At 48.6% G+C, this 23,500-nt stretch overlaps 1 protein-coding gene and 1 long non-coding RNA gene across 5 annotated transcripts; both read right to left on the bottom strand.

Annotated features, from left to right (window-relative positions):
* Positions 1–5,404: 5,404 nt before the first annotated feature.
* LOC121660663 lies at positions 5,405–22,429 on the bottom strand. The gene is made up of 3 exons (XR_006014739.1): positions 22,419–22,429; positions 17,749–17,756; positions 5,405–7,647 (listed from the first exon to the last, which is right to left on the bottom strand). It is a non-coding gene; the product is annotated as an uncharacterized LOC121660663 (long non-coding RNA).
* On the bottom strand, positions 8,674–13,739 carry LOC121660661 (zinc finger and SCAN domain-containing protein 2-like). Of its 4 annotated transcripts, none has more exons than XM_042020088.1 (4): positions 13,179–13,739; positions 9,782–9,854; positions 9,227–9,596; positions 8,674–9,058 (listed from the first exon to the last, which is right to left on the bottom strand). In XM_042020088.1, exons 1-4 carry the CDS (start codon positions 13,722–13,724, stop codon positions 8,674–8,676), a joined length of 1,374 nt encoding a protein of 457 aa, XP_041876022.1. In that variant the 5' UTR covers positions 13,725–13,739. The 4 variants fall into 4 exon arrangements, with proteins under 4 accessions (XP_041876022.1, XP_041876023.1, XP_041876024.1 ...); XM_042020089.1 differs by having other exon boundaries at positions 8,674–8,974; XM_042020090.1 differs by having other exon boundaries at positions 8,674–9,004; positions 9,257–9,596.
* Positions 22,430–23,500: the final 1,071 nt, after the last annotated feature.

The following is a 23,500-nucleotide window of genomic DNA, read 5'->3' as shown; positions in this document are numbered from 1 at the left end:
TTCTTTCATCTTCTTTCTTTCTCTTCTTTTTTGTCTTTCTTCCTTGTCTCTTTCTTTCATTTTTCTTTTTTTTTGTCTTTTTTTACATTTATTTCCTTGTTGGTTTCATGCTATTTAGTCTTTCTTTCTTCTTAGTTTCTTCTTTTCTTTTTCCTGCCCTTTTTTCATTTTCTTGTTCATTTCTGTCTTTTGATTTTATTCCTTTCTTTCTTTCTTTCATTTATCTTTTTGCTTGCTTGCTTGCTTCATTTTTTAATGATTTTTCTTTCTTTTATTCCCTTTTTTTCATTTTTCTTGTTCTTTCTTTCTTTATTTCATTTTTCTTGTTGGTTTCATGTTATTGAGTCTTTCTTTCTTTCTTCTTTTTCTTCACTTTTTTCCTTGTTGATTTCTCTCTTTCCATTTCCGTTTTCTTTCCTTCCTTCTTTCTTCCTTTTTCCCTTCCTTTCTTCCTTTCCTGCTTTCTTGCTTTCATTTTTTAATCTTTTTGCTTTCTTTCTTTTTCTGTTCCTTGTTGCTTGCTTTATCTTTCTTCTTTTTCTTTATTATACTTTTCTTCTTTTGCCTTGTCTTGTTTCTTTCTTTTATTCATGTTTTTATCTTTTTGCTTTCTTTTTTCTTTCTTTCTTTCTTCATTTTAAAATATTTTTTCTTTTTTTTCCTTTTTTTGTTTCTTGTTTCTTTCTTTGTTCTTTCTTTTTTTCCATTTTTCTTCTTGGTTTCACATTATTGAGTCTTTCTTTTATCTCTTATTTTTCTTAGCTTTCTTCATTTTCTTGTTGATTTCTTTTAGCTTTCTTTCTTTATTAATTTTTAAATCTTTTTTCTTTCTTTTCCTTTTTTTGTTTTTTGTTGCTTTCTTTCTTCTTTCTTTTTTTACTTTTTATTCTTGTGTCCTTCTTTCTGTTCTTTTTTTCTTCCTTTTTCTTTCTTTTTTTTTTCCTTGTTGATATCTTCTTTATCTCTTTCTTTCTTTTTGCCTTTTTCTTTTAGGTTTCATGATATTGAGTCTTTCTCTCTTCATTTTATGAATGCTTTTTAAATTTTCTTTTTGTGTTTTGTTGCTTTTTGTCTTTCTCTTTTTGCTTTCTTTTTTCATTTATTTTTGCTTGTGTCTTTCTTTTTTTCTTTCTTCCTTGTTTCTTTCTTCTTTTTTTTCTTTTTCTTTTTCTGGTTTTTTTGGTTGGTTTCATGTTATTTACTCTTTCTTCGTTTCTTTCTTCTTTTCTTTTTTCTTCTCTTTTTTCAATTTCTTGTTGATTTCTCACTTTTCATTTTCTTTCTTCTTTCCTTTTTTTATCTCTTTGCTTTCTTTTTCTGTTTCTGTTTCTTGTTACTTTCTTTCTTTTTCTTCTATTCTACTTTTCTTCTTTTCCTTTTCCTTTTCTTCTTGATTTCTGTCTTTTTACTTTCTTTGTTTCTTCATTTTTTAATTTTTTTCCCTTTTTTGTTTCCTGTTGCTTTTTCCTTTCTTCCTTTTATTTTTTATCTTTTTGTTTTCTTTTTCCTTTCTTTTTCTTTTTTCTTTCTTTCCTTTTAGCTTTCTTTTCAATTTTTTTGTTTCCTTTGTTTTGTGCCTTTCTCTTTTTTTTTTCTTCCTTCTTTCTTTCTTCTGTTTTTGTTTTTTTAAAAAAATTATTTTCTTGTTGGTTTCATGTTATGTACTCTTGCTTTCTTTGTTTCTTTGTTTATTTCTTCTTTTTTTCTCCACTTTTTTAATTTTCTTGATGATTTCTGTCTTTTCATTTTCTTTCTTTCTACTCTTTCTTCTTTTCTCTTTCCTTTTCTTGTTGTTTTCTGTCTTTTTACTTTCTTTTTTTGTTTCTTCATTTTTTATGTTTTTTCTCTTTTTTTCTGATTTTGTTTCTTGTTGCTTTCTTCCATTCTTCTTTTTATTTTTCTCTTTTTGCTTTCTTTTTCCTTTTTATCTTTTTTGTTACTTTTCTGTTTTTCTTCTTTCTTTCCTTTTTGCTTGCTTTCTTTTTTGTTTTCTTTCATCTTCTTTCTTTCTCTTCTTTTTTGTCTTTCTTCCTTGTTTCTTTCTTTCCTTCTTTTTATTTTGTCTTTTTTTACATTTATTTCCTTGTTGGTTCCATGCTATTTAGTCTTTCTTTCTTCTTTGGTTCTTCTTTTCTTTTTCCTGCCCTTTTTTCATTTTCTTGTCGATTTCTGTCTTTTGATTTTCTTCCTTTCTTTCTTCTTTTCTTTCTTTCTTTCTTTCATTTTTATTATCTTTTTGCTTGCTTGCTTTCTTCATTTTTAATGTTTTTCTTTCTTTTTTTAAAATTTTTTCGTGTTGCTTTCTTCTTTCTTTTTTCCCCTTTTCTTGTTGGTTTCATGTTATTGAGTATTTTTCTTTCCTCTCTTCTTTGTCTTCGCTTTTTTCATTTTCTTGTGGATTTCTGTCTTTTCAATTCCTTTTTCTTTCTTTCCTTCCTCCTTCCTTCCTTCCTTTCCTGCTTTCTTGCTTTCATTTTTATATCTTTTTGCTTTCTGTTTCTGTTTCTTGGTGCTTGCTTTTTCTTTCTTCTTTTTCCTTCTCTCTTTTCATTTTCTTTGTTGATTTCTGTCTTTTGATGTTTCCTTTCTTTCTTACATTCTTTCATTTTTCTTTCATTTTTTTATCTTTTTGCTTTTTTTCTTTTTCTGTTTCTTGTTGCTTGCTTTCTTCTTTTCTTTTATTCTACTTTTCTCCCTTTTCTCTCTTTTTCTTGTTTCTTTCTGTCTTGTTTTTTCTTTCATTCATGTTTTTATCTTCTTGCTTTCTTTTTTTCTTTCTTCTTTTTTATATTTTTTCTTTTTCCCCCCTTTTTTTGTTTCTTGTTGCTTTCTTCTATTTATTTTTTCATTTTTCTTCTCAGTTTCACGTATTGAGTTGCTTTTTCATCTTTTATTTTCTTCACTTTTTTCATTTTCTTGTTGATTTCTTTTAGCTTGCTTTCTTTCCTCATTCTTTTATCTTTTTTCTTTCTTTTTCCTGGTTTGTTTTTGTTGCTTTCTGTCTTTCTGCTTTCATTTTTTTTGTTCTTTCCTTTCTAGTTTTCTTTTATTTTTTCTTGTGCTTTTATTTCTAGTTTTTTTCTTTCTTCTTGTTTCTTTCTTTTTTTTATTTTTTTGTTTTCTTGTTGCTTTCTTCTTTCTTTAGTTTCTTTTTTTTTTCATTTTTCTTCTTCATGTTATTGTGTCCTTTCTTTTTTTCTCCTCTCTTTTCCATTTTCTTGTTGATTTCTTTTTAATTTCCTTCCTTTCTTCCTTTCCTGCTTTCTTGCTTTCATTTTTATATCTTTTTGCTCGCTTGCTTTCTTCATTATTTACATTTTTTTCTTTTGATTCTTTCTTTTTATTTTCTTGTTGCTTTCTTCTTTCCTCCTTTTTTTCCATTTTTCTTCTTGGTTTCACGTTATTGAGTCTTTCCAGCTTTCTTTCTTTCTTTCCTTCTTTCTTTCTTTTTCCTTTTTCACTTAACGTTACTGAATCCTCTTGTCTTTCTTTGCTAATTTTTAAATCTTTTTCTCCCTTTTTTTTTTTTTGTTCCTTTCTTCTTTCTTCTTTCTTTCTTTTTCTCTTTTATTTTTACTTGTGTCTTTCTGGGTTTTTTTTTCTTCTTTCTTCATTGTTTTTTTCTTTCTTCCTCTTTTTTTTCTTTTATTTTCTTGATTGTTTCATGTTATTTAGTTAGGCTTTCTTTCTTTTTCTTTCCTTTTTACATCACATTCATTTTCTTTTTGATATCTGTCTTTTGATTTTCTTCCTTTCCTCTTTTCTTTCTATCTTTCATTTTTATTTTCTTTTTGCTTGCCTGCTTTCTTCATTTTAAAATGGTTTTTCTTCCTTTTTTTCTTTTTTATTGTTTCTTGTTCCTTTCTTTCTTTTTTTCTTTCTTCTATTCTACTTTCCTTCATCTTTTCCTTGTTGCTTTTGGTTCCTTCCTTCCTTCCGAATTCCTTCCGAATTCCTTCCTTCCGAATTCCTTCCTTCCGAATTCCTTCCGAATTCCTTCCTTCCTTCCGAATTCCTTCCTTCCTTCCTTCCTTCCTTCCTTCCTTCCTTCCTTCCTTCCTTCCTTTCCTTCCTTCCTTCCTTCCTTCCTTCCTTCCCTCACAAGCCACTTCTCACCCCATTGAACACGTGCAAAGCAGCAGGATCCCCTCCCAATTGGGGTCCACTCACCCTCCCAAAATGTGGGGACTTCACCTCAGACCCCCAAATTGTGGGGGGTTTACGGCACCTTCCCCAAATTCACTGCAACCTCCCAGAAGCCACTCAGAGGTCCCAGAATTGTCAAAAAGCACCAGGAGCCTCCCCAAAAGCAGATCCTGGTCTTCCTCCCTGGAGTGCCCCACTCCAAGTGCCCAAACCACCCTATCCCTCCCAAACTTCATCCCACCCCCACGATGCCACCCCCATCCCATCCCATCCTATCCCAGCCCAGCCCATCCCATCCCATCCCATCCCATCCCATCCCATCGCATCGCATCGCATCCCATCCCACCCCATCTCACCCCACCCCATCCAACCCCATCCCATCCTGTCCCATCCCATCCCATCCCACCCCATCTCATCCCATCCCATCCCATCCCATCCCATCCCATCCCATCCCATCCCATCCCATCTGTCTTGGGGTGACGTTATGATGTGTATCCCATATCGCTGCCTATGCCCAGAAATTAATTTTTGTGCCTTTCTATGCCTCTAAACTGAGCCTGAGAGGGGGAAGGAAAAAAACTGAGCAAAACTTTCTCAAAGCAGTTTGCAGCTTGTTCAAGGTCACATAAAGATAGTAGGCTTTTTTTTCCCCCAGCTGCAGCAGGGGAGCGAGGAAGCACCCGGCTTGCTGTTTTCCAGTCAGCTTTTGGCCAGTTTTTTTCAGTTTCTTGTTCTCCGGAGAGAGACTGAGAGTGGGACTTTGCTTTTCCTTCTCTGGAATCCCGGATTATCTCCCTTTTCTACTGGACTGCTTTCAACCTCAGAGCACATTGGGAGGACTTTCCATCGGGCACAGAGGGCTTGGCCCTGGGCCAAGCCCCAGCTCCGAGGAGACCAAAGGGAGGACTCGAACACTTCCCCAGGTTTTTCCTCCACAGTGAAAGATTTTACCATTTAACCTTATTTTCCTTTCCCGGGTGTTTGTTAAATAAATAGTTTTATCTTCTTCACTTTCCTTCAAGGAAAATTTATTTTTTTCCTGAACCTGGTGGGGGGAGGGGTGGTTGTGCCTTCTCTCAGAGGATATCTTTCTAAATTTAGCCAAACCAGTTCACCATCCCATCCCATCCCATCCCACCCCTCCTGGACACCAATTCCCCTTCTGTGGTTCCTGACTCCCCACAGCTGGGGCTTGGGGCTGACAGATTGAGCCATTTGGGGCTGCCATTGACACATTGGGGCTGGGATTGAGTTCATTGGAGGCAACCGCTCAATCCCTCCATCCCAAATGGGAGCTTGGAACCTCTCCTCAGGCCTTGCTGTGCCCATGGGCTCACCTCAAGTCCCAAAATGAGAGCCAGGGCCCCACAGGCCATTCAGAACCTCTCAACATTGCCAGAAACAGCAGCATCCTTCCCAAAATGGGCTCCCCGCATCCCTGCCAATAGGTCCCCCTTCCAAGTACCAGAGCCCCCCTCTCAGAACCCCTCCCGAAGCATTGGGGGGACCCCAAAACTGCCTCAGGAATGGGACATAGCCTGAAATCCCTTCAGGAATGTGGGATACCCCAGAACCCACTCAGCAACGGGGTCCCCCCGGCCTCATCATGCGCAGCCTTCAGCTGTCTCAGGCAGAGCCCATCCCGCCCTCAGCAGCCCCAGCCCAGCCCAGCCCAGCCCTCGTGGGCAGGAAGCCCCAATGGCCGAGCCGGCCTGGGACACTTGCAGGGATGCGGGGGCAGCCGCAGCTTCTGGGGCCAGCCTGTGCCAGGCCCTGAGCGCCCTGCCAGGGAACCATTGCTGCCCCACATCCCATCTCAGCCTGCCCTCGGGCAGCGGGAAGCCGTTCCCTGGGGCCCGGCCCCGCAGGCCCTTGGCAAGAGTCTCTCTTTGTGTGGCCGCAGCGCAGCGGCCGCAGCTCGGAGCTGCCCTTTGTGTCCCCGCCGGCAGCTGGCAGAGCTGGCGGGGCCGGGCCAGGGCCGGGCCAGCCCCGGCCTTCCCGGCTCTGGGACACAGCGGCGGCAGCCCCAGCCTTCCAGCCCTGCACATGCTCCCACACAAGCCTCCAGAGCTGCGGCCAGGCAACACAACCGACCGGCCGCTGACCCCCCAGCCTGGCCTGATGGCCATTCCTCTGCCCACACCTCGGCCAAGCTCCCCTTGGCCACCTCCTGAGCCACAGTGCCACAGACAAGTGGCACATACAGGTACAGAGCTCTGCCCAGAGCTGGCAGGGAACGTTCATTCAACAGAAAAACCACCAAGAAAAAGAGAACTGCCCCCAGCAGAGCTGTTCCCTCCTGCAGTAGTTACACCTGCACACCCACAGCGCCTGAGACTGCAAGCAATGAGCATTCCCTGGGCACATGTGCAGCCCAAGCAGCTCGAGGACAGCCTTGCAGCAGGACTGCTCTCAGCTGAGCCAAAAAAGCCCCTCTGGCAGCTGCAGGGCCATTGCAAAGGGCCAGGGCCAGAGCCTTGGCCCACGGGGGAGGAAAGGGCTCTGAATTCCCCTGCCCTGGCACCTCAACCCTGTTCCCAGGGTGCTTCCCACACAGGATTCCTCTGCAGGACTGCGGAAAGCTGAGAGGCAGCTCTGGCTTCTCCACTTTTCATGTGCTAAAGCTGCCTGGCAGAAGAAATGGAGGGACAGCTCTGGTGGCACAATCCCTCCCGGCCCAGGGCACAGCGCTGGCAAGGTCTTTCCGTGCCGAGGCTTTGCTGCAGCCAAGGAAAGCTCCTGACTCAGGGTCACCTTTCCTGCTGGGCCAGACCCCCCGAGTGGCCCAGCAGCAGCAGAGAATTCCAGCACAGCCCCGGCACGGGCAGGGCGGCCCTGGGCGGGCTGCGGGAGCCGGCAGCACCTGAGCTCAGAGCAGCTGAGCCCGGGGGCTCTTGGCCAAGGCCGAGGCCCAGCGAGCATTTCTCAGGTCGCAGGGCGGCCTGGAAAGGTGCTGGGGGGGATAATTCACCCCCCAGGGCAGTCCCAGTGGCTCCCAGTATTTCCATGTCCGTGCTCCCAGCGCTGCTCCCAGCCCTGATCCGTGGGGATGGGAATGTCCCGCTCCCTTCCCGGGGCAGGCTCACACCTGAGCCAGGTGTGCAGGGCAGGACCTTGCCCTGAGCCCAAGCCCTGTCCCCCCTGCAGGATCTGCTTCCCACCGGCCTCTTCCTCCTGCGGCCCCAAGCCCAGCTCGGTGCTGAACGAAGGGCGCTGGGCCGGGGTCATCCCCCGGCGGGGGCTGTGCACCCCCTCTGCCCCCTCCCCAAATTCCCTCCTGGGGCAGCAGGGCTGGCTCAGGAGCCCTGTGGGCAGGGACAAGGGGGTGACACCAGGGTGACACCAGGATGGGGGGGGTCACACATGCTCTGGGGGGACACACACGGCCCCTGGGGACCCCCCCTGACCTTCTCCTGCAGTGCCAGGAGGATGAACCCCAACATGGAGCCCCCAACCCCCAGCGGCATCTTGGGGGGTGGGGTCTGGTGGCAGATTTGGGGTCTGGGGGAGAGGTCGTAACTGCACTAAAACCCCCTCCCAGCCCCACAGCCACTCCCAGACCCCTCAAACTGCCCCACAGCTCCTGGCTAGGAACCCCCCCAACCACTCCCTGCATCATAAATGGCCCCAAGATCCACCCAAACTGTCTCCAAGACACACAGCCATGCCAAGATCACTTAAACTCTCTCAGAGACCACCCTAAAAGGCCCCTCCAAGCACCACAAATGCCCTCAAGAGACACAAATGCCCCTCCCAGTCCCCCAGGGAGCCCCCCAGACCCCCTCCCACCCCCCATGGCACCGACCAGGACAGGCTGGGGGACAGGAACATCCACAGCCCAGAACAGCTCGGGCACTTCAGCAGCGATTTGGGCACTTTGCGGGGCACAGCCCAAAGGGGGAGAGCCAGGGCAGGGACAGGGACAGACAACCGGAATTCCTGGAGAACAGATGGGCTCAGGTGGACACCTTCTGCCAGCACAAGTATGAGACTGTGGCCCTGTCTGCTCAACCCATGGCATCACAACACCCAAATCCTCCCAAATATTCCCCTGAACCAACCCCAAATTCACCCCCAAATCCCTCTAGAATGGTGCCGCTTTAGATACCTTTGTTTCATTTCTTTATTTCTACCCCAATTATGGTTGTTTTGATGGGATGAAGGAGGAAACTAGGTTGAAAAAGACCTCCAAGATCATCCAGGATTGCTGGGTGGCACAAAAAGAAACAATTGGACAGAGCAGGTGAGAATTTTTGTGCTGTAAAATCAATAAATCAGCTCTTCCCAATGAATTTCCAACTTCAATCAGAGTCCCGATGGATGTTCCTGCCCCTGTGTTCACCCAGGTGCCTACAGGGATCCAGGAGAACGTGGAGAGCACCAGCCAGGGCTCTTCCCAAACTGGATCACAGGGAATGTGGGTCACCAGGGCTCTGCCAAACGTGGGTCCTCTGATGGAAGATGGAATATGGAATTGGAGCAGAGGACAAAGCTCTTGCCGCAGTCGGGGCACTCACAGGGCTTCCCTTAGTGGTGCCTCTGTTGGTGTTGGGTCAAGTGAGAGCTCTGTGAGAAGCTCTTCCGGCACTGGGGACACTCGTAGGGCCTCTCCCCGGTGTGGATGCGCCGGTGCCTGACAAGGTGGGAGTTGTACCTGAAGCCCTTCCTGCAGTCGGGGCAGCGGAAGGGCCTCTCATCCGTGTGAATCCGCTGGTGCAGGAGGACCTTGGAGCTGGTGTGAAACCTCTTCTCACACTGGGGACACTCGTAGGGCCTCTCCCCGGTGTGGATGCGCTGGTGGACGATCAGGTCAGAGCTGTCTCTGAAGCTCTTCCCACACTCGGGACACTCGTAGGGCCTCTCTCCTGTGTGGATGCGCCAGTGGATGATCAAGGCGGAGCTCCGCCTGAAGCTCTTCCCACACCGGGGACACTCGTAGGGCCTCTCCCCGGTGTGGATGCGCCGGTGTTTGACGAGGGTGGAGTTGCAGTTGAAGCCCGTCCTGCAGTCGGGGCAGCGGAAGGGCCTCTCATCCGTGTGAATCTGCTGGTGCTGGAGGAGATGGGAGCTGCTCTGAAACCTCTTCCCACATTCCCCACACTCATAGGGCCTCTCCCCAGTGTGGATCCTCTGGTGGCGGATCAGGTGGGAGCTCCAGCTGAAGCTCTTCCCACATTCCCCACACTCATAGGGCTTCTCTCCATTGTGAAGCTGCTCATGAACCACCAGCTCTGACCTCTGGCTGGATCTCCGGCCGCCTTCCCGGCACAGGGTGGGTCTTTCCTCCTCAGAGCACCCTGGGCTGCGTTTGCAGCCCCTCCTCCTGCAGGATCTCTGGGGCTTTTCCTCCCCATTGGATTCCTGCGCCGTGGAGCCGCTCAAAACGGCCTCTTCCACCAGGTTCTGCCGCGGGGATTTGTCCTCCCTGGGCTCCGTCCTCAGCTCCTTGTCTGGGGAGGAAGGACAAGGAGAGGATGGGATTTGCCTCCGTGCCACAGGGAAGGGGAAGGAGATCCCCCCAGTCCGTGCCCGGCAGGACGGCGTCAGCAGCGGGGTTGTCCTGCAGCCGGGGGCGATGCTGGGCTGGGAGATGGAGCAGGAGAGAGGGGGAAAGGGGCACTGACTTCCTCCTCACCTGCCTGGGGCTCCCGGGGCATCTTCCTCGCAGCCTCGTCCTCCATCTGGCCAAGGGTTGGGAATGGGAAATCCTGGTTTGGGGAGAAACAAGGGATGAGTGCGTTGGGCTGGGGCTTCCTCCTGCCCAAGTCCATCTCTAGAAGTCACCGGTGTCCATAAAACCAACAAAAAACCCAGAGTGACTCCAAAAAAAGGCTCCAGGAGTTCCCCCTTTCCAGTCTCCTCACTTTGGGGTTCTGGGGGTCCCCCTTGTCAGGGCTGCTGGGGGTCCCATGGGTCCTGGGGATCCCTCTCTCCGGGGTCCTGCTTAGGGATGCTGGGGGGTTTTGGGGGTCCCACAGGTCCCTTTTTTCCTGATTCTGCTTTGGCTCCCAGAGGTCCCAGGGTCCCCCTCTTCAGCCTCCCTCCACTCCAGGCACTTGGGGCTCCCCCCTCTCCTCACCCCCCCTTTCAGGGACGAGGGGTCCCAGCCCTGCCTCATCTCCAGGCCCCCCCACCCCTCCAGGCTCTTGGGGGTATCGTCCCTCTCTGGTATCGTCCCTCTCTGCTCTCCCCACTCCAGGGGTCCCGTGTTCCAGCCCCCAGCTCTCCTGGGGATCCCCAAAGCCAATGTCCCACCCCGCCAGTACCGAGTGATCCTCACATGGACCCCCCAAGACCCCCAAGGGGCAATTATGGCTCAGCTTTGGAGTCCTGCAAGATCCACATATCCCCTCTGGCCCAAAAATCCCTCCCACAGACATGCAAGGACATCTGGGGCTCAATTTCAGAATCTGCAAGCTCCAAACACCTCTCCAAAAAAACCCCTCCTGGTGACCCCCCGATAGATTTGGGGTGAGCTCCCCTCCCCGCTCACCTGCAGGATGGGGGGGAAGATGCTACCGGGGCTGGGGGTGCTGCGGACACAGTGGGCGGGCGGTGGAACCTCATGGTTCTCCAGCTCCTCCTCCTCCTCTCTCCCTCCCGCTCCTCCTCCACTCCCACCCTGCCCCCCCTTTCCCACCCCCTCTGCCCCACGGCTGCCGCAGCACCGGCTGCTGTGTGGGGGGAGCCCCCCGATCAGCCCCAGGGATGGACAGGGGGGTTGGGGACCCCCCCAGTGCGGATCCCTCCCTTCCCCAGAGCCCCAGGGAATCACTCCAGGGCTCAGGTGCTGGGGGACAGGGCTGGACCCCCATGGAACCGCTCTTCTTCTGTCCCAACCCCACCTTTCCCTCCCCTCTCCTCCCCTTTCTCAGCGTTCCCCCAATCCACAGCCCCATTCCAGCTCAATTTAGGTGTCCCATCCCCATCCCGCTTTGTTTGGGGGTCCCAGCCCCCTCTCACCCCCCCTTCTGAAACTTCCCCATCCCCAATCCCTGCCTCCCCTCCCCCGGACTTGGTTTTCGGGGTTCCAGGCCCCTTCTGCTCACTTTGGGAGTTCCATTCCCCATTTCGCTCAATTTGGGGTCCCAGACCCGCCCCCCTTCTCACCGCTCACCCCGCGGCCGGAGGGGCTCCCAGCACCACCAGTGCCACCAGTGCGGCCCCAGCTGCCCCCACACGCCCCATGCCCAGCGCCGGGCGGTGCCCACAGCCCCAAAGCAGCCGCGCTGTGCCCTGGGGGGTCCCCAGAGCGGCCCCGCCCCGCACGGCACTGGGAGCACCAGTCCGGAGCAGTGCGGAGCGCGGGCGGGCGGCAGCAGCCGTGCCCGGGCAGGGCCGGGCCCCGCGGGGCTCCCGCCCGCACTCGGCCCCCGCCGGGACAGCGCGGGGGGGCCCGGCCTGGCCGCCCCCACCTCCCCCTCCCCAAATTCCGCTCCGGGGGGCGCTGGGGGCGGGGGGGGGCTCAGCTGGGGCCAGAGCTGCCGGAGCCACGTGTCCCCCGCTGCCAGCACCACCCCCTCAGGATTAGGGGTGCCCCAAAACTCCCTCAGAGCTGCCAGATACCCCGCAGGCCCCTGAGGAGTGGGGTCCCCCCGGCCTCATCATCCCCAACCTTCGGCTGCCTCATCCCAGGCCCCATCCCGCCCATCCCCCTCCGCCACACTTCATCCCACACCCCAATCCACATCCCACCCTTCCCGGGCCCCATCCCATTTCTCCCGGCAGCCGCCACCGGGACCCCAAAAACCCCGCGTGCCAGGGGCTCCCCAATATCCCCCAAGGGGCATTTGCGACTCCCATTTGGAGTCCTGCAAGATCCAAACATCCGCCCCTCCCCCCGCCCCACCAAACCCCTCTTCCCCCAGGAACCAACAAAGATATTTGGGGCTCGGTGCTGGAGTCCTCCAAGCTCCAAAAATCCCCGCTCCCAAAACAACCCCAGGGACCGCCCAAGATATTTGGGACGAGCTGCCCCTCCCCGGTCACCTGCGGGATGGGGAGAAGCGATTCTCCCGGGCCCGAGAGCTGCGGACACAGAGAGCGATGGATGCACGTGGAGGCTCCTCTTCCTTCCTCCTCTGTCCCGCCTCTTCCTCCCGCCCCTCCCCCTTTATCCCTCCTCTTCCTCCCGCTCCTGCTCCTCCATCCGTCCTCCGTCCAGCAGCTCCGCTGCTGCCCCCAAACCTCGGGCTGGACCATGGGGTCTGGGACACAGCCCCGTGCTGGGGGGCAGAGCCGCTGCTGGGGCCATCGCTGTGTCCAGGGCATCCTTTGTGCCCCTCGGGCAGCTCCAGGCTCCCGAGGGCTCCCCGAGGGTTCCCCGAGGGTTTCTGTGGCTGTCCCTGCTCCCCAAATCTGTCCCGTTTAATGCCCAAGCGCGGCAGCCCCGTGCCCTGTGGCAGCAGCCGGTGCCGGGACACAGCCCCGGGAGCTGCGCTAATGTCCGGCCGTGCCAGGAGGGACTGAGGGGAGGGGACTTCATAAGGATCCCCGCTCTGCGCCCCTGGCTGCGCACGGAAAGGTTCTTTAGTGCGTGGTAGTGATTTTCCGGGATTTCTCGGCTCTGCGGGGCCGAGGCGGCGGCAGCGGGAGCCGCGGGGCCCGGCCCGTGGGGGCGGCCGGGCTGGAAAAGTGCGCGGGGCCCCAGCGCGGTGCCGGAGGGCTGAGCGGAGCTGACGGGAACAACCCCCGGAACCCCCCGGTGCCCGAGGGCTGAGCGGAGCTGACGGGAACACCCCGCTCGTCTCCGCCGCTCGAAGCCGCTTCCCCGGCTCCGGCTGCCGCCGCCGCCCGGCCCCGGCGCGGTCCCGCGGGGTCGCCGCTCTTCGCGCAGCTGGAGGGCTCGATCCGAGCCGCGCCCCGCCCGTCCCTCGCTGCGGCTCTTGCGGTGACACGGAGCGGCAGAGAGCCCGCGCTGCTGCCCCGACGCTCCCTCGCTGCAGCTCTTTTAGTCGCTGCGCAGCCGCCACTCCCCGTGCAGTTCTTCTAGAATTTATTATTCTCTTCTCCTTCTTTTATTCCATTCGCACCTCCCATCCCACGCCCTCCGCTGCGGCTCTTCCACCGCCGGGCTCCTCGCCGGTCTCTCGGTGCAGCTCCTTCAGTGCCACGGGCCGGCGGAGACGCCCCTCGGTGCGGCTCTTTGATCGGATTTTCTTATTTTCTCGGGGTTTTCTCTCGTTCCCAGCTCGCCCGTCCCGCGGAGCGGCTCCTTCAGGGGCCCGGGGCGGCACCGAGCCCTCGGGGCGGCTCCAAAGGGGCCCCGCCCGCCGCCGCTCCCCGAGGCCTCCCCGCTGGGGATCGGACACCGCAGGCGGCCCCGGCCCCTTCCTCTTCTTCCTCCTCCTGCCGGGATTCAGCCCCCGCCGCCGCCCGGCTCCTTCTGCCGCTCCTGCCCGGCACGAAGCGGCGGTGCCGCTGACGGGGCCGGAGCGCGGCTGCCCCGCGACTGCCCCGCGCCTCAGGGCCGGGCCGGGGAGTGACCGCACGGCTGGGGAGGGACCCCCCGCTGGCCAGGGCAGGGACTGACCCCATGGGAGGGACCCCCCGCTGGCCAGGGCAGGGACTGACCCCATGGGAGGGACCCCGCGCCGGAGCACGGAAGGATTCCTGTCCCCGAGGGGGAAGCAGCGGCACGAACTGACCGCGACTCCCATCCCTTCTCCCTGCCCCGCTGGGCACAGCAGGGAGGAGCCGGGGATAAAGTGAACTCCGTGAAGGAGAAAGAGGTCGGGGGAAGGTTCTTTTCCAGGGTTTATTTTACTCCTCACTCTCCTGTTCTGATCCGCTCCGTCCCAAATCCAGTTCATTTCCCCACGGCGGGGCTCTTGTGGCCGCGATGGCGATCCCTGAGTGACCTCTCCCTGCCCTTAGCCCGAGCCACGAGGACTCGGATCTGTTCCAGTTCCGTGCAATTCACGGGTATTTAGGGCAGCTGGAGCGAAGCAGCTGGAAAGCACAGCGGGCTCGAGAGGGACTCAAGCAGGGCAGGAGCCGGGGCTGCCCCGAGGGAGCTCTCCCAGCACGAACCTTCCCGGGCTCTTTCTACGGGAATTGCGGGGAATGTTTCCGTTCATCGCTACAAAGCAGAGTCACAAGTGGAGCTGAGCTTTCAGCTTGAAATGAGGGAATCGAACGTGTGCGCGGGGACTGCTGGAACCTCAAGGTGTCCCTTGATACTTTAGTTTCGGAAATATTCAGCCCCTCAGCAGCGATGTCTCTCCCAGCCCGCCGGCTCCTGGCTCAGACCCAGCTCGGAGCTTGGAGAAGAAATGCAAAGTCCCAACAGAATCAGCTCTGCCGTTATTTTCTTTTTTTGATAGTTATTTTATGCTATGTTATTGTATAATCTATTCTACTTTTATTTTTGCTTTTATTCTTTTTTGTTTTCAATTTTTTCTTCTTTTTCATTTTTTTTTTCTATCCCCCCCCCCCCCCCCGCCCCCCTTTGTTCCATCTTCTTGACTTCAGATCCTAACTTATGGTCTCCAGTATGTTGTTTCTATTGCTTTTGTGGGTATCCCTCAGCAAATATCTTAATTCAGAAAGGAATCATGGTGAGGAGATTATGACCTTTGAGGCACCTTGGTTTAGTACTTCAGCAGGAGCTGTATTTCTGAGACAGGGAACATTTCACAGGGCATGAGGCGTCGGATTAAAACAAAAACCAAAATCCATCTTCTCCTCCAGACAGACAAAAGGACAAATATTTCTCTTTTATCCTCCCCTTCTCCCCCTGCCCCACCCTAAGAATGTGCATAAATAGTATTAAAACTAAAACACCAAGGGGGAAAAAAAAAAAACAAAACCAGAAGAGTTTCAAGCTGGCCTGGCCTGAGGCAGAACTACTTGATATTCTTGCATATACATCCGCTCAGTTTTACTGTGCCTGACAGCACGTAAAAGGCAGAGGCATTCAATGTAAACATCGATGTAAACATGAAATCTCTTTTATTTCACAAGGGATGACTCTTCTCTATTAATCTCATTTCCTTATTGAAATATTTCCCCCATTGTTGGCTGGTGTCTTCTATTTTTATTTTGTTGCAGAGCTGAAATGGAGGAAGTCGGTGGAATATAGGTAGATCTCTAGGGGAAGTGTGAGTTTTGATTTAATGTTTTGGTCATCTTTAGCTAGAAGTAGTGATACTCTCCTGACATGTATTACCAACAGCTAGATGTGGCCGGGAATTGCAAGCTAGCCAAGAAGTCAGTTCAAGTTTGCTTTACAAAACCTCTGACTGCAGTTTATTCTCCTCAAAGTGCGTGTGAGATCTGCCCACGTTTTTGGATACTGAATGTGTAGGTAGGTTTCAGTAACTTCCACAAGCAATTAACTCTTCATCTTTCTTGCAGAGAAAGTATGTCAAGTGTGTGGGGTAGATACGCACTTTGCATATTCTGGTGCCCTTCTGGGAGCTGAAAACAATAAAGGTCGTTTGTTTGTTTGTTTTCTTTTTAATGTGGAGCAATTAGCACCGTGGAGAAGGAGACAGCTCTGCAGCATTGTAACGCAGCAAGTCATTGGGAAGCTCTTGCATGCTTATTTCAGCTTCTCCCTTTAAGAAGAAGGCTCCTACAGCACAAAGCACTTGGCTGGTGTTGGTTCCTTGCAGCCTGTTGTAACTTGGACTGGAACCTAATCACAGGAGAATGATTTTTTTTTTTTTTACGTTGAAATCTGGTGAAAATAGATTCTGGAATTGCAAGCAGATTCTTGATGTAGCATCTGACTTGTTGCACTATGTGAGGCATCATTCCTTGTTCCTGTCCTTTCTTGGGAAGAATATTAACTGTGAGAGAACAAAGACGAGTAATGAATTCCCAAGGGCAGTTGAAGTCAACTGTGGCCTCACAACAAGCACAGCCTATAAGTCCCCTGGCTCCCTGTCCAGCCTGTTTTAGGGGCAGTTTTATGAATCCTACCTGGAGTTCAGCTGTAATATAAATGCACATGGGCAAGCTAGGCAAGAACTGCTTAATTTAAGTAATTTGTTTTGACACCCATCTTCTAAATTTCTTCTCACTCCCTGCTGCTGCTGCCACAAGACTCTTTATGCTATCAGTGTGCAATTCCACTTCCTAATTTGTCAAATGACTACTCCAGCAGTGAAAAGGAACCCACAAAGGCTCTGTACAATGAAAATTATTTATTGCTATCAGTTGAAAATTAGCCTACCCCTGGATATGTTGGGGGTGATAAAATTTAATTCTTTGCTCATTGTTGAAATGTCTGGTAGCACTAAACAGGGAGATGTCAAAAATCATTAGGAAAACAATATCTTATGAAAGGCACTGTAGTTCCAAAGTCACTGTCTGCTCCCCACCCTGCGTGGTGCATTCCATAGTTTACTAGCTGCCTGTTGGTGTTCCTGTTTCACTGATCTTTGCAGTTGGCTATGGATTTGTGTGCAAAATTCAGTGATATGATTAGCTCAGTGCATTTTTACTCTACCTTTGCTTTGCAGCACCCAGTTACCTCAGCTGTGGAGGCAAAACTGTGGAACTCTTTTGTGATCTGGATGAAAGAGTTGCTCCCATGTAAAAATACTCCTGGAACTGTTTTATTTTCCTTGTACTTTGATACAGTTCCAGCAATCTCACTGATACTTGTTCTGCTACTACAGCTACAGGGGCAAAAAACCCCACAATGTCTGGAGGAGGAAGAGAGGATTTTGTAACGAGAAAGAGCTGGGTGTATGGCTGGGCTGGGAACACTTGAATGGGATACTAGTCCTCATCTGACCTGGAGGCAGAGCTGTGCTCTGGCACTGATTAGTTATCACCTTGGACATGGCAGTGCAGAGCTGCTCTAGCAGCATGCTCAGGGCCTTTATCAGGTGACTGCAGACTGCTTTGCTCTGTCCTACTTGCTGTTTTTAAATGCAAAACACCCAAGAGTCACTAAGGCAGAAAAGGCAAACCCGTGGTACCTCCACCACGTTTGGAAACTGCTGCTCTAAGTGAACACTTTCTTCCACTTTCCTGTTTTTCTTCATCAGAGTAATCTGCATCTGTAGAAAGCTGGACAAGACTTTTACAGTCCAATCCAGGATCATTACATCTCAGTGAACAAATTCACATCTATGGTTGATACATCTATTACCTCTCAGTATTTTATTTCATAGCAGAAGAGGCTGTTAGTTGGAAGGATGCATTGCCAGATTTAGGTATTAAAGACACATGCAAAAGTGTTTACTTGAGAAAATTATTGTTGCTTTCCCCCTCACTTTTTTTTGGTTCATTTGTTTTTGTTTTTGTTTTAAGGGCTTTGACTTCTAACATTTTACCTAGAATTATCGTCTTCTAAAGCTGGTATTCCAGGGAATGAGGTATGATGAGCCAGACTCTTGGGTGGAGTTTAACGCTGTGGCATGTGTTTGGACTGACTGAATATAAGTAATTGGAAATGCAGGATATTTGGACACTCTTCATTTCTAGGGTTTAGTAAAGCTTCTTAGCACACTGTGCTTTAAATAGAAAAGAAGTTGAAAGAGCTCCCCTCAGACTGGAGCTTCTCCAGCTCCTGTCTACTCTAAGGGTCTGGGCCAGGATACTGGATTCCTGAAATCTCGTGTTGGAAGGGTGGCTGTATTTGACTCTGTGTTCTGATGGGCTGTCAGTGCTGACACTGCCCGGCTTTTGTGGTGCAGGTGCAGTGTTGCTGCATGAGTGAGCTACAGGCCACGAATGCACATTGGCTGTAGCCACCTGTATTTGCACTTAACATTCATTGTGCTGCTGCAGCACAGCTCTCCTCCTGATGTACGTCCTGGCCTTCCCCAAATGAGAGCAGTTCATGTCAGTGCTGAAAAGAAGCTATTTATCACCTGAAAACACACACGTTTTGAACATTTCAATGCACGTGTAAGTGCTAAATACCGTTTTCTTATGAAATGGACAATATGTGTATTGGTCGGACAGCTTAGTCCACTTCTATTTATGAGGTCTCATAAAATACTGTTAGTTGTTTGAAATATTGTCAAATTATTTGGGAAAGTTTATGGATTCTTATGGTAAAAGACATATCTGAAAGTCAGAATTGAGAATTCAGGGTGAAGGTAATCTCTAGTTTGATTTTTAAATCAACAAAAAATCCTCCCCTGTATTGCTGTCCTTTTTGTAAGGCATATATTTTTTTCTTCAAAGCAATACCTACAATTATTTGTCTGGATGCCTGTTAAGGGTCATAATATGAGTCAGTCATTAGGGATTGATTGATTTTTTTGTCGTTTAGAGACCAAAAAATGGTGACTAATTGGGATCATTTCTGGTTACTGAATTTACTGACAGTGGCAACCACTCAACGCTCTTTGCTTTACAAATACGGAATATCCAACCACTGTCCTGGCTCCTGCAGGTTGCCATGTAGAAGTGGGGTATGTGAAGGTTCTTGTGCCTTTTCCCAGAGATATATCTACCAGCTGGACTTGGAATCTCTCAGTTCTAGATGGCTAGAACAGCAAGCTTCAGGAATTGAAAACTTTGGGTCTACATGATAGGGCAAAATAAAGGTAAAAAAGGCTGAGAACAGATATCCTCTCTGCCCGTTTGTCCTTGCAGGAGCACTGTTCACTCCTTGCTCTCTGTCCACCAGTTTTTCATGGCTATCTGAATGATAATAAACCCTAATCAATTCCCTCTAAGATGTTAAAGAAAAAGCCTGAATTTCTCTCTTCCCCAGGGCCTGGATGTTTTTCCCTGCTCCTTGCAGAAGTGCCCCAGTCACCACCCATCTGCTGTAGGCTGCTGTCTCTTTCTTCTGAAGATGCTCCCCTGCCTCTGAAGGAGTTCCAGCCTGTCACAGGTAATCTTTTCCCCTGATGCATCTGTTTAGCAAGCAGGAAAAGTAATGCCAAACAATAATGAAGTGGTGTGAGACCTCCCTGAAGAAACTCTCACCCCAGCAGAAAGATGTTTTATAATTTATGCCCAAAGCATTTATTTCTGTGTGCAGTGGAGAGTCGTGTGTGATCTATTCCTCTCCACGCTTTCTCTGTCCCTCCTAGCACTGTTTCTGGTGAGTGGGGCCTCTCTTACAGTTGCTGAATGCAATGCAAAAATACAAATCTGACAATTCCAGATCATCCTTTTGTGGCCGCTGTTTTGTGTCTCAGTCTTTCACCCTCTCAGCCCACTCAGTTTGAACCCGCTGAAGGAAACTCAGTGATAGCACCTGAACACAGAAAAGCTTCAGCTGCTGAGGTAATCTGCTAGAAAGCAAAATGTGTACAAATACTTCAGTTTTGAAAATGTTTGGAAACAAAGAAACTCTTGGAAGCTGAAGTCCTCATTTTGATGTAGCCTAGGGGGAAGAAAAGTTAAAAAGTGGAAAAATTAATGCTAAAGGAAATGGAAGGAAAGCTGGTTTACTGGGTGCAGGGCAGTGGTTTCAGAGAGTTCAGTTCTCAGAGGACCAGATCCAGGTACATCAGCACAGAGCTCTGCTCAAACTAAATAATCCCCACTGACAAACTGTGTAAAAATATGTCTGGTTTTTCTAGGGGAGCTACAGCTTAGTGTCTTAGTTCATTGGCTTATTTATTGGTAGCAAAGTCATCCCTGCATGGTCCTGAGTTGTGTTCTGAGTAACAACATGAGTATAAGGATGATGTATTTCATAGCATACAAAACAAATTTAAATTTGTGACTTTTGGGTTTGATTTTTTAAATTTATTGGACTTGTTAATTCACTGAGTTTAAAACTACCTTGAACCAGTTGGATTGGAAGAACCAACTTGCTTATATTTTTTGAGAAATGAATGCCAACAATAACATATTTGTTTATTCATCTTGTTTATTTATTTTTTTTTAATGAGTGGATGATTTTGGCATGTCTTAGAGAAGTCAAATAAGAAAGAGTTTTTGTTCATGTGATATATAGTGCTTACAAAAGCTGAGAGCTTTAGCACATTGCAGATTATGAATTTTAATTTATAATGCATGATATATACATTATAAAGTGGATATGTAATGAGCAGAAGCAATATTACAGTTTTATTCATACTTCATCAGTCTGTTTCCTGTACCTCTGTCTCTGTTTGAAAGATCACCTCAAAATAACCTTTTGGCCATGTTCACTGAAGCACTGGTTAAGGAGCATCCCTTCCTACTGGGAATGAGACTAATTTTATCCAGGTATCTGCCTGGGTGTCAGACTATTCTTTACTTGGAGGGCACTTGAGCTGAGGATTTTACAGACTGTGTGAAAGCAACGGCCCCGTCCTCAGGAGCAAAGATCTTACTGGAGACAGAAGTCAGTGCATGAGAGGAGAAGCATGTGCGCATGTGTGGGGCAGGGAAGAGCAGGGAGAGGAAGGGTCAGGGTTACAATAATAATGATGTTCAGGTTCGTTTGGGTGCACTTCCTGAGTTCATTACTGCTCTATTTAAATATAACACCGCCCCATTTTTTCCTGACCAGCCTGTCCTTCAGCCCAGTGACTTGTGTAATAAATGGGAAGAGGAGATGTGATTAGCGAGGATTAGCATCTGTGAAGCTGGAGGAAGAAACAGCTTCTTTCTGGCAACCTGCGATTTGAGACAGAGCTGGGAGGCAATGCAGGACTGCAATAGGTTGCCTTTATTGACTGAGAGGAGGAGTGATACCAAGGGGCATTTGAAGCCATGACAAACAGACAATGGTGATATTGGGGATGCAGGGCATTATTTTAAATGTGAGCTGTTACATATAAATATATAAATAAATACATGCATACATATACACACACCCCCCTATATATGTATGTATGTTTGTGGTTTGGGGTTTTTTCTGTGCAAAATTAAAAAAAGATGAGCAGGCCTGAGCTTCAGAATGGTGTTTAGTCCCTTTGAAACACCTTTTCAGCCATCTACAATGCATTAGGTTTAACACTGAAAAAAGTCAAGAAACTGAGCCCATTATTTATATTACAGTAATTCAAGCTCATGTTTGTAAAAACCTGGGTAGGGGGCATAAAGGAGAAGGCTGGATAAGCTCAAGTGAGAGCTCAGCCAAGCTGCATTCTAGGACTGCACCTCCTCGTTGTGAGAGATAACCTGACTGCTGCATATATGGAATTTAAAGTTGCTTGGAACTTCCTTTTCTAATAAATTGATTTCAGATTGAAATTTTGTCAGCTCCTAGTAGCTCCTTCTAGTGCCACACATTCATTGCATACAACATGGAAGGGCTTTTCTCTTAGCCTTTGGGTGTTATGTTAATGATTGGGGGAAGAACAAAAGGAAAAAAAGGTGACTATTGCTTTAAAAAGCCACCACCACCCGCCACTCCAAACTCACCAAGTAACAGCTTATTGGTCTTGCCAGCAATTAAGATACTTTGTAGTTGGCTTCTGAAATGCCTGAAACTGCTATTGCTCTGTTTAAAAAAAAAAAAAGTGAACTAGGCACATAATTATTTTAAGCAATTATACCTTTTGTATTCCATCTCCCCCCCCTCATTGTGCAAACCATAAATCTTCAAGTTCTGCAAATGTGTTCAGTTCTCCCCTGCCAACAGCATGAGGGAAACAACCTCTCATACAAAGGTATTGACCAAACGCTTAATGCATTTTGCAAAATATTCCACTCTTTGCTGAAATTGTTGATCCTTGTTGGACTTCTACCAATTTTATCTTTTCTCCTTTTTCTTTTAAAATTTCTCCTCCGCTGCCAATTTCTGCGACCTTCGAAGAAGGTTCCCCAACATTCAGACAATCATAATTATTTTCCTTAAGTCAGCAGCAACACAGCATGACTTCTTCAGAATCAAGAGTAAAATTATGCTGTATGAGAAAAGAAAGAGCACTGAGACTTCATAATGGAGATGGTTCTGGATCGGGTGATTACCTGGATTCTCCAGCCAGCCTCTTGGTGATAGGGTTATCTGATCTGATTTTCAAGTGTTGTCTCAGTTTCCAAGTAGACTGCAAGGAGAGTCTGTGCTCACTGAGTGTGCTGCTAACTAAGCTTGTGCTTTATTTCTTGTAGCTCACGTGCCTTATTTATTCCATACCATTCAGGTGTTGCTCTGAGAACAGCTTCAGCAGTTTCCTTGTGAGGTTTTCCAGCTCCTTCATTGGCATGGGGTTTCTATTCCTGTTCCATTCTCCCTGTGAGAAAGTATGATGATGTGATCTCTTCTGGAGGAAGGAGATGTGATGGTTCTGGTGCTCAAAGTGTCTGGCTGAAGGAGCCTGAGGAGTTGCCTGTACACTGATTTCTCCCAGAACTTAGTGTTTTATAGCCCCTCAGCCCAGGTCCTCTTCATCCCTGTTGCAGATAATAACTAAGTGCTCCAGCAAATCAGACCTCACCATATGAACACTTTAAAATAATCCTATCTGGGAAAACCTTAATTTAAATGGTAGCCCAACATCACATGCCATTTTTATTTGTCAAATATATGTCAAAATTCCAAATATGTTTATTTTCTCTCTTTCTTTGTTTTTCTACCATTTAAAGTGTCACATAGTAGCAATCACTTAATGATCACTCATGCCATGACTGACGCTCGCAAGAGAGATAAACCACACAGGAGGCATAAAAGCTTTTATATCTAAATATTTCAGTCTTCCAATCACTTCTGTCCTAAGACTCTCTTGCAGAAATTTATGCAGAGGTGCCCAGATGGTGTGTTAAGGCTGTTTTGTTTTGCAAATTTAACTGTAAGCTGCCCTTACCCTTTGACATTTCGGCCGTTTCCAAGAGCACACCTTTAGTCCTTGTATCTGATTTATGTTCGCGGCTGCAGTTGCAGGCTCTGAGCAGAGCTCGCCCTCGCAAGGCATTGCACGACATCCCATAGGATGTGTGTGTTTGGGCTGTTTGAATTAAGGCACGGCAGTTGTCCATACCTCTGGGCAGCACACCGTGGAAACAGCTCAGAATTATGTGGGATGAACAGCTCTGTTCCCTCCTGGCCAGAAAGAAAGCATCCTGGGGACGGACCGTCCCCTTGCTGGTGGGCGGCTGGCCACGCGTCGGCTTCGTCCCACGCTTCAGAGGATGGGCGGTTTAATGAAGGCCGGGCTGGAGGGATCATTCATTCCGTGCCCTGAGGTTCACCACAAGCCTCTCAGAAACCGCAGCCCTCGCTGCTCCAGCAGATGTGCTGGAGCCCTGTGCTGTGACTGGAGGTTTTTCAGCGCTCTGTTCCCCCACCCTTCGCTTATTGTAAAGCACGCACCCGTCCTGCTGCCAAAACTTTTAATAAAAAATAGATTGGTGTCTGCAGTTTCCAGAGTCTTTCTCAACCTTCCAGCCAAAGCCAGAGTAACAAACCCAGAGAACACCTAAGTGTGTGCTGCAGATGACTGATTTCTGCTCTCGGATGTCTTAGAGCCAGTGGCTCCCACCGTTATTTTTCCAT

Source organism: Corvus kubaryi, unplaced genomic scaffold, assembly GCF_017639235.1.
Source record: "Corvus kubaryi isolate FWS band 111438036 unplaced genomic scaffold, C.kubaryi_AGA036_p1.0 36770, whole genome shotgun sequence".
NCBI classification, from domain to species: Eukaryota; Metazoa; Chordata; class Aves; order Passeriformes; family Corvidae; genus Corvus; species Corvus kubaryi.
Note: the sequence above shows the minus strand (reverse complement) of the source record. Positions and strands in the feature narration are given on the sequence as shown.

Coding starts and splice junctions, on each gene's coding strand:
- LOC121660661 (XM_042020088.1), bottom strand. CDS start 13,724: ATGGGGTCAGTCCCTGCCCTGGCCAGCGGGGGGTCCCTCCCATGGGGT. Junction 9,597..9,781: donor GCCCCGGGAGCCCCAGGCAG/GTGAGGAGGAAG, acceptor CTTCCTCCCCAG/ACAAGGAGCTGAGGACGGAG. Junction 9,059..9,226: donor TGTGGGGAATGTGGGAAGAG/GTTTCAGAGCAG, acceptor GTGTGGGAAGAG/CTTCAGGCGGAGCTCCGCCT.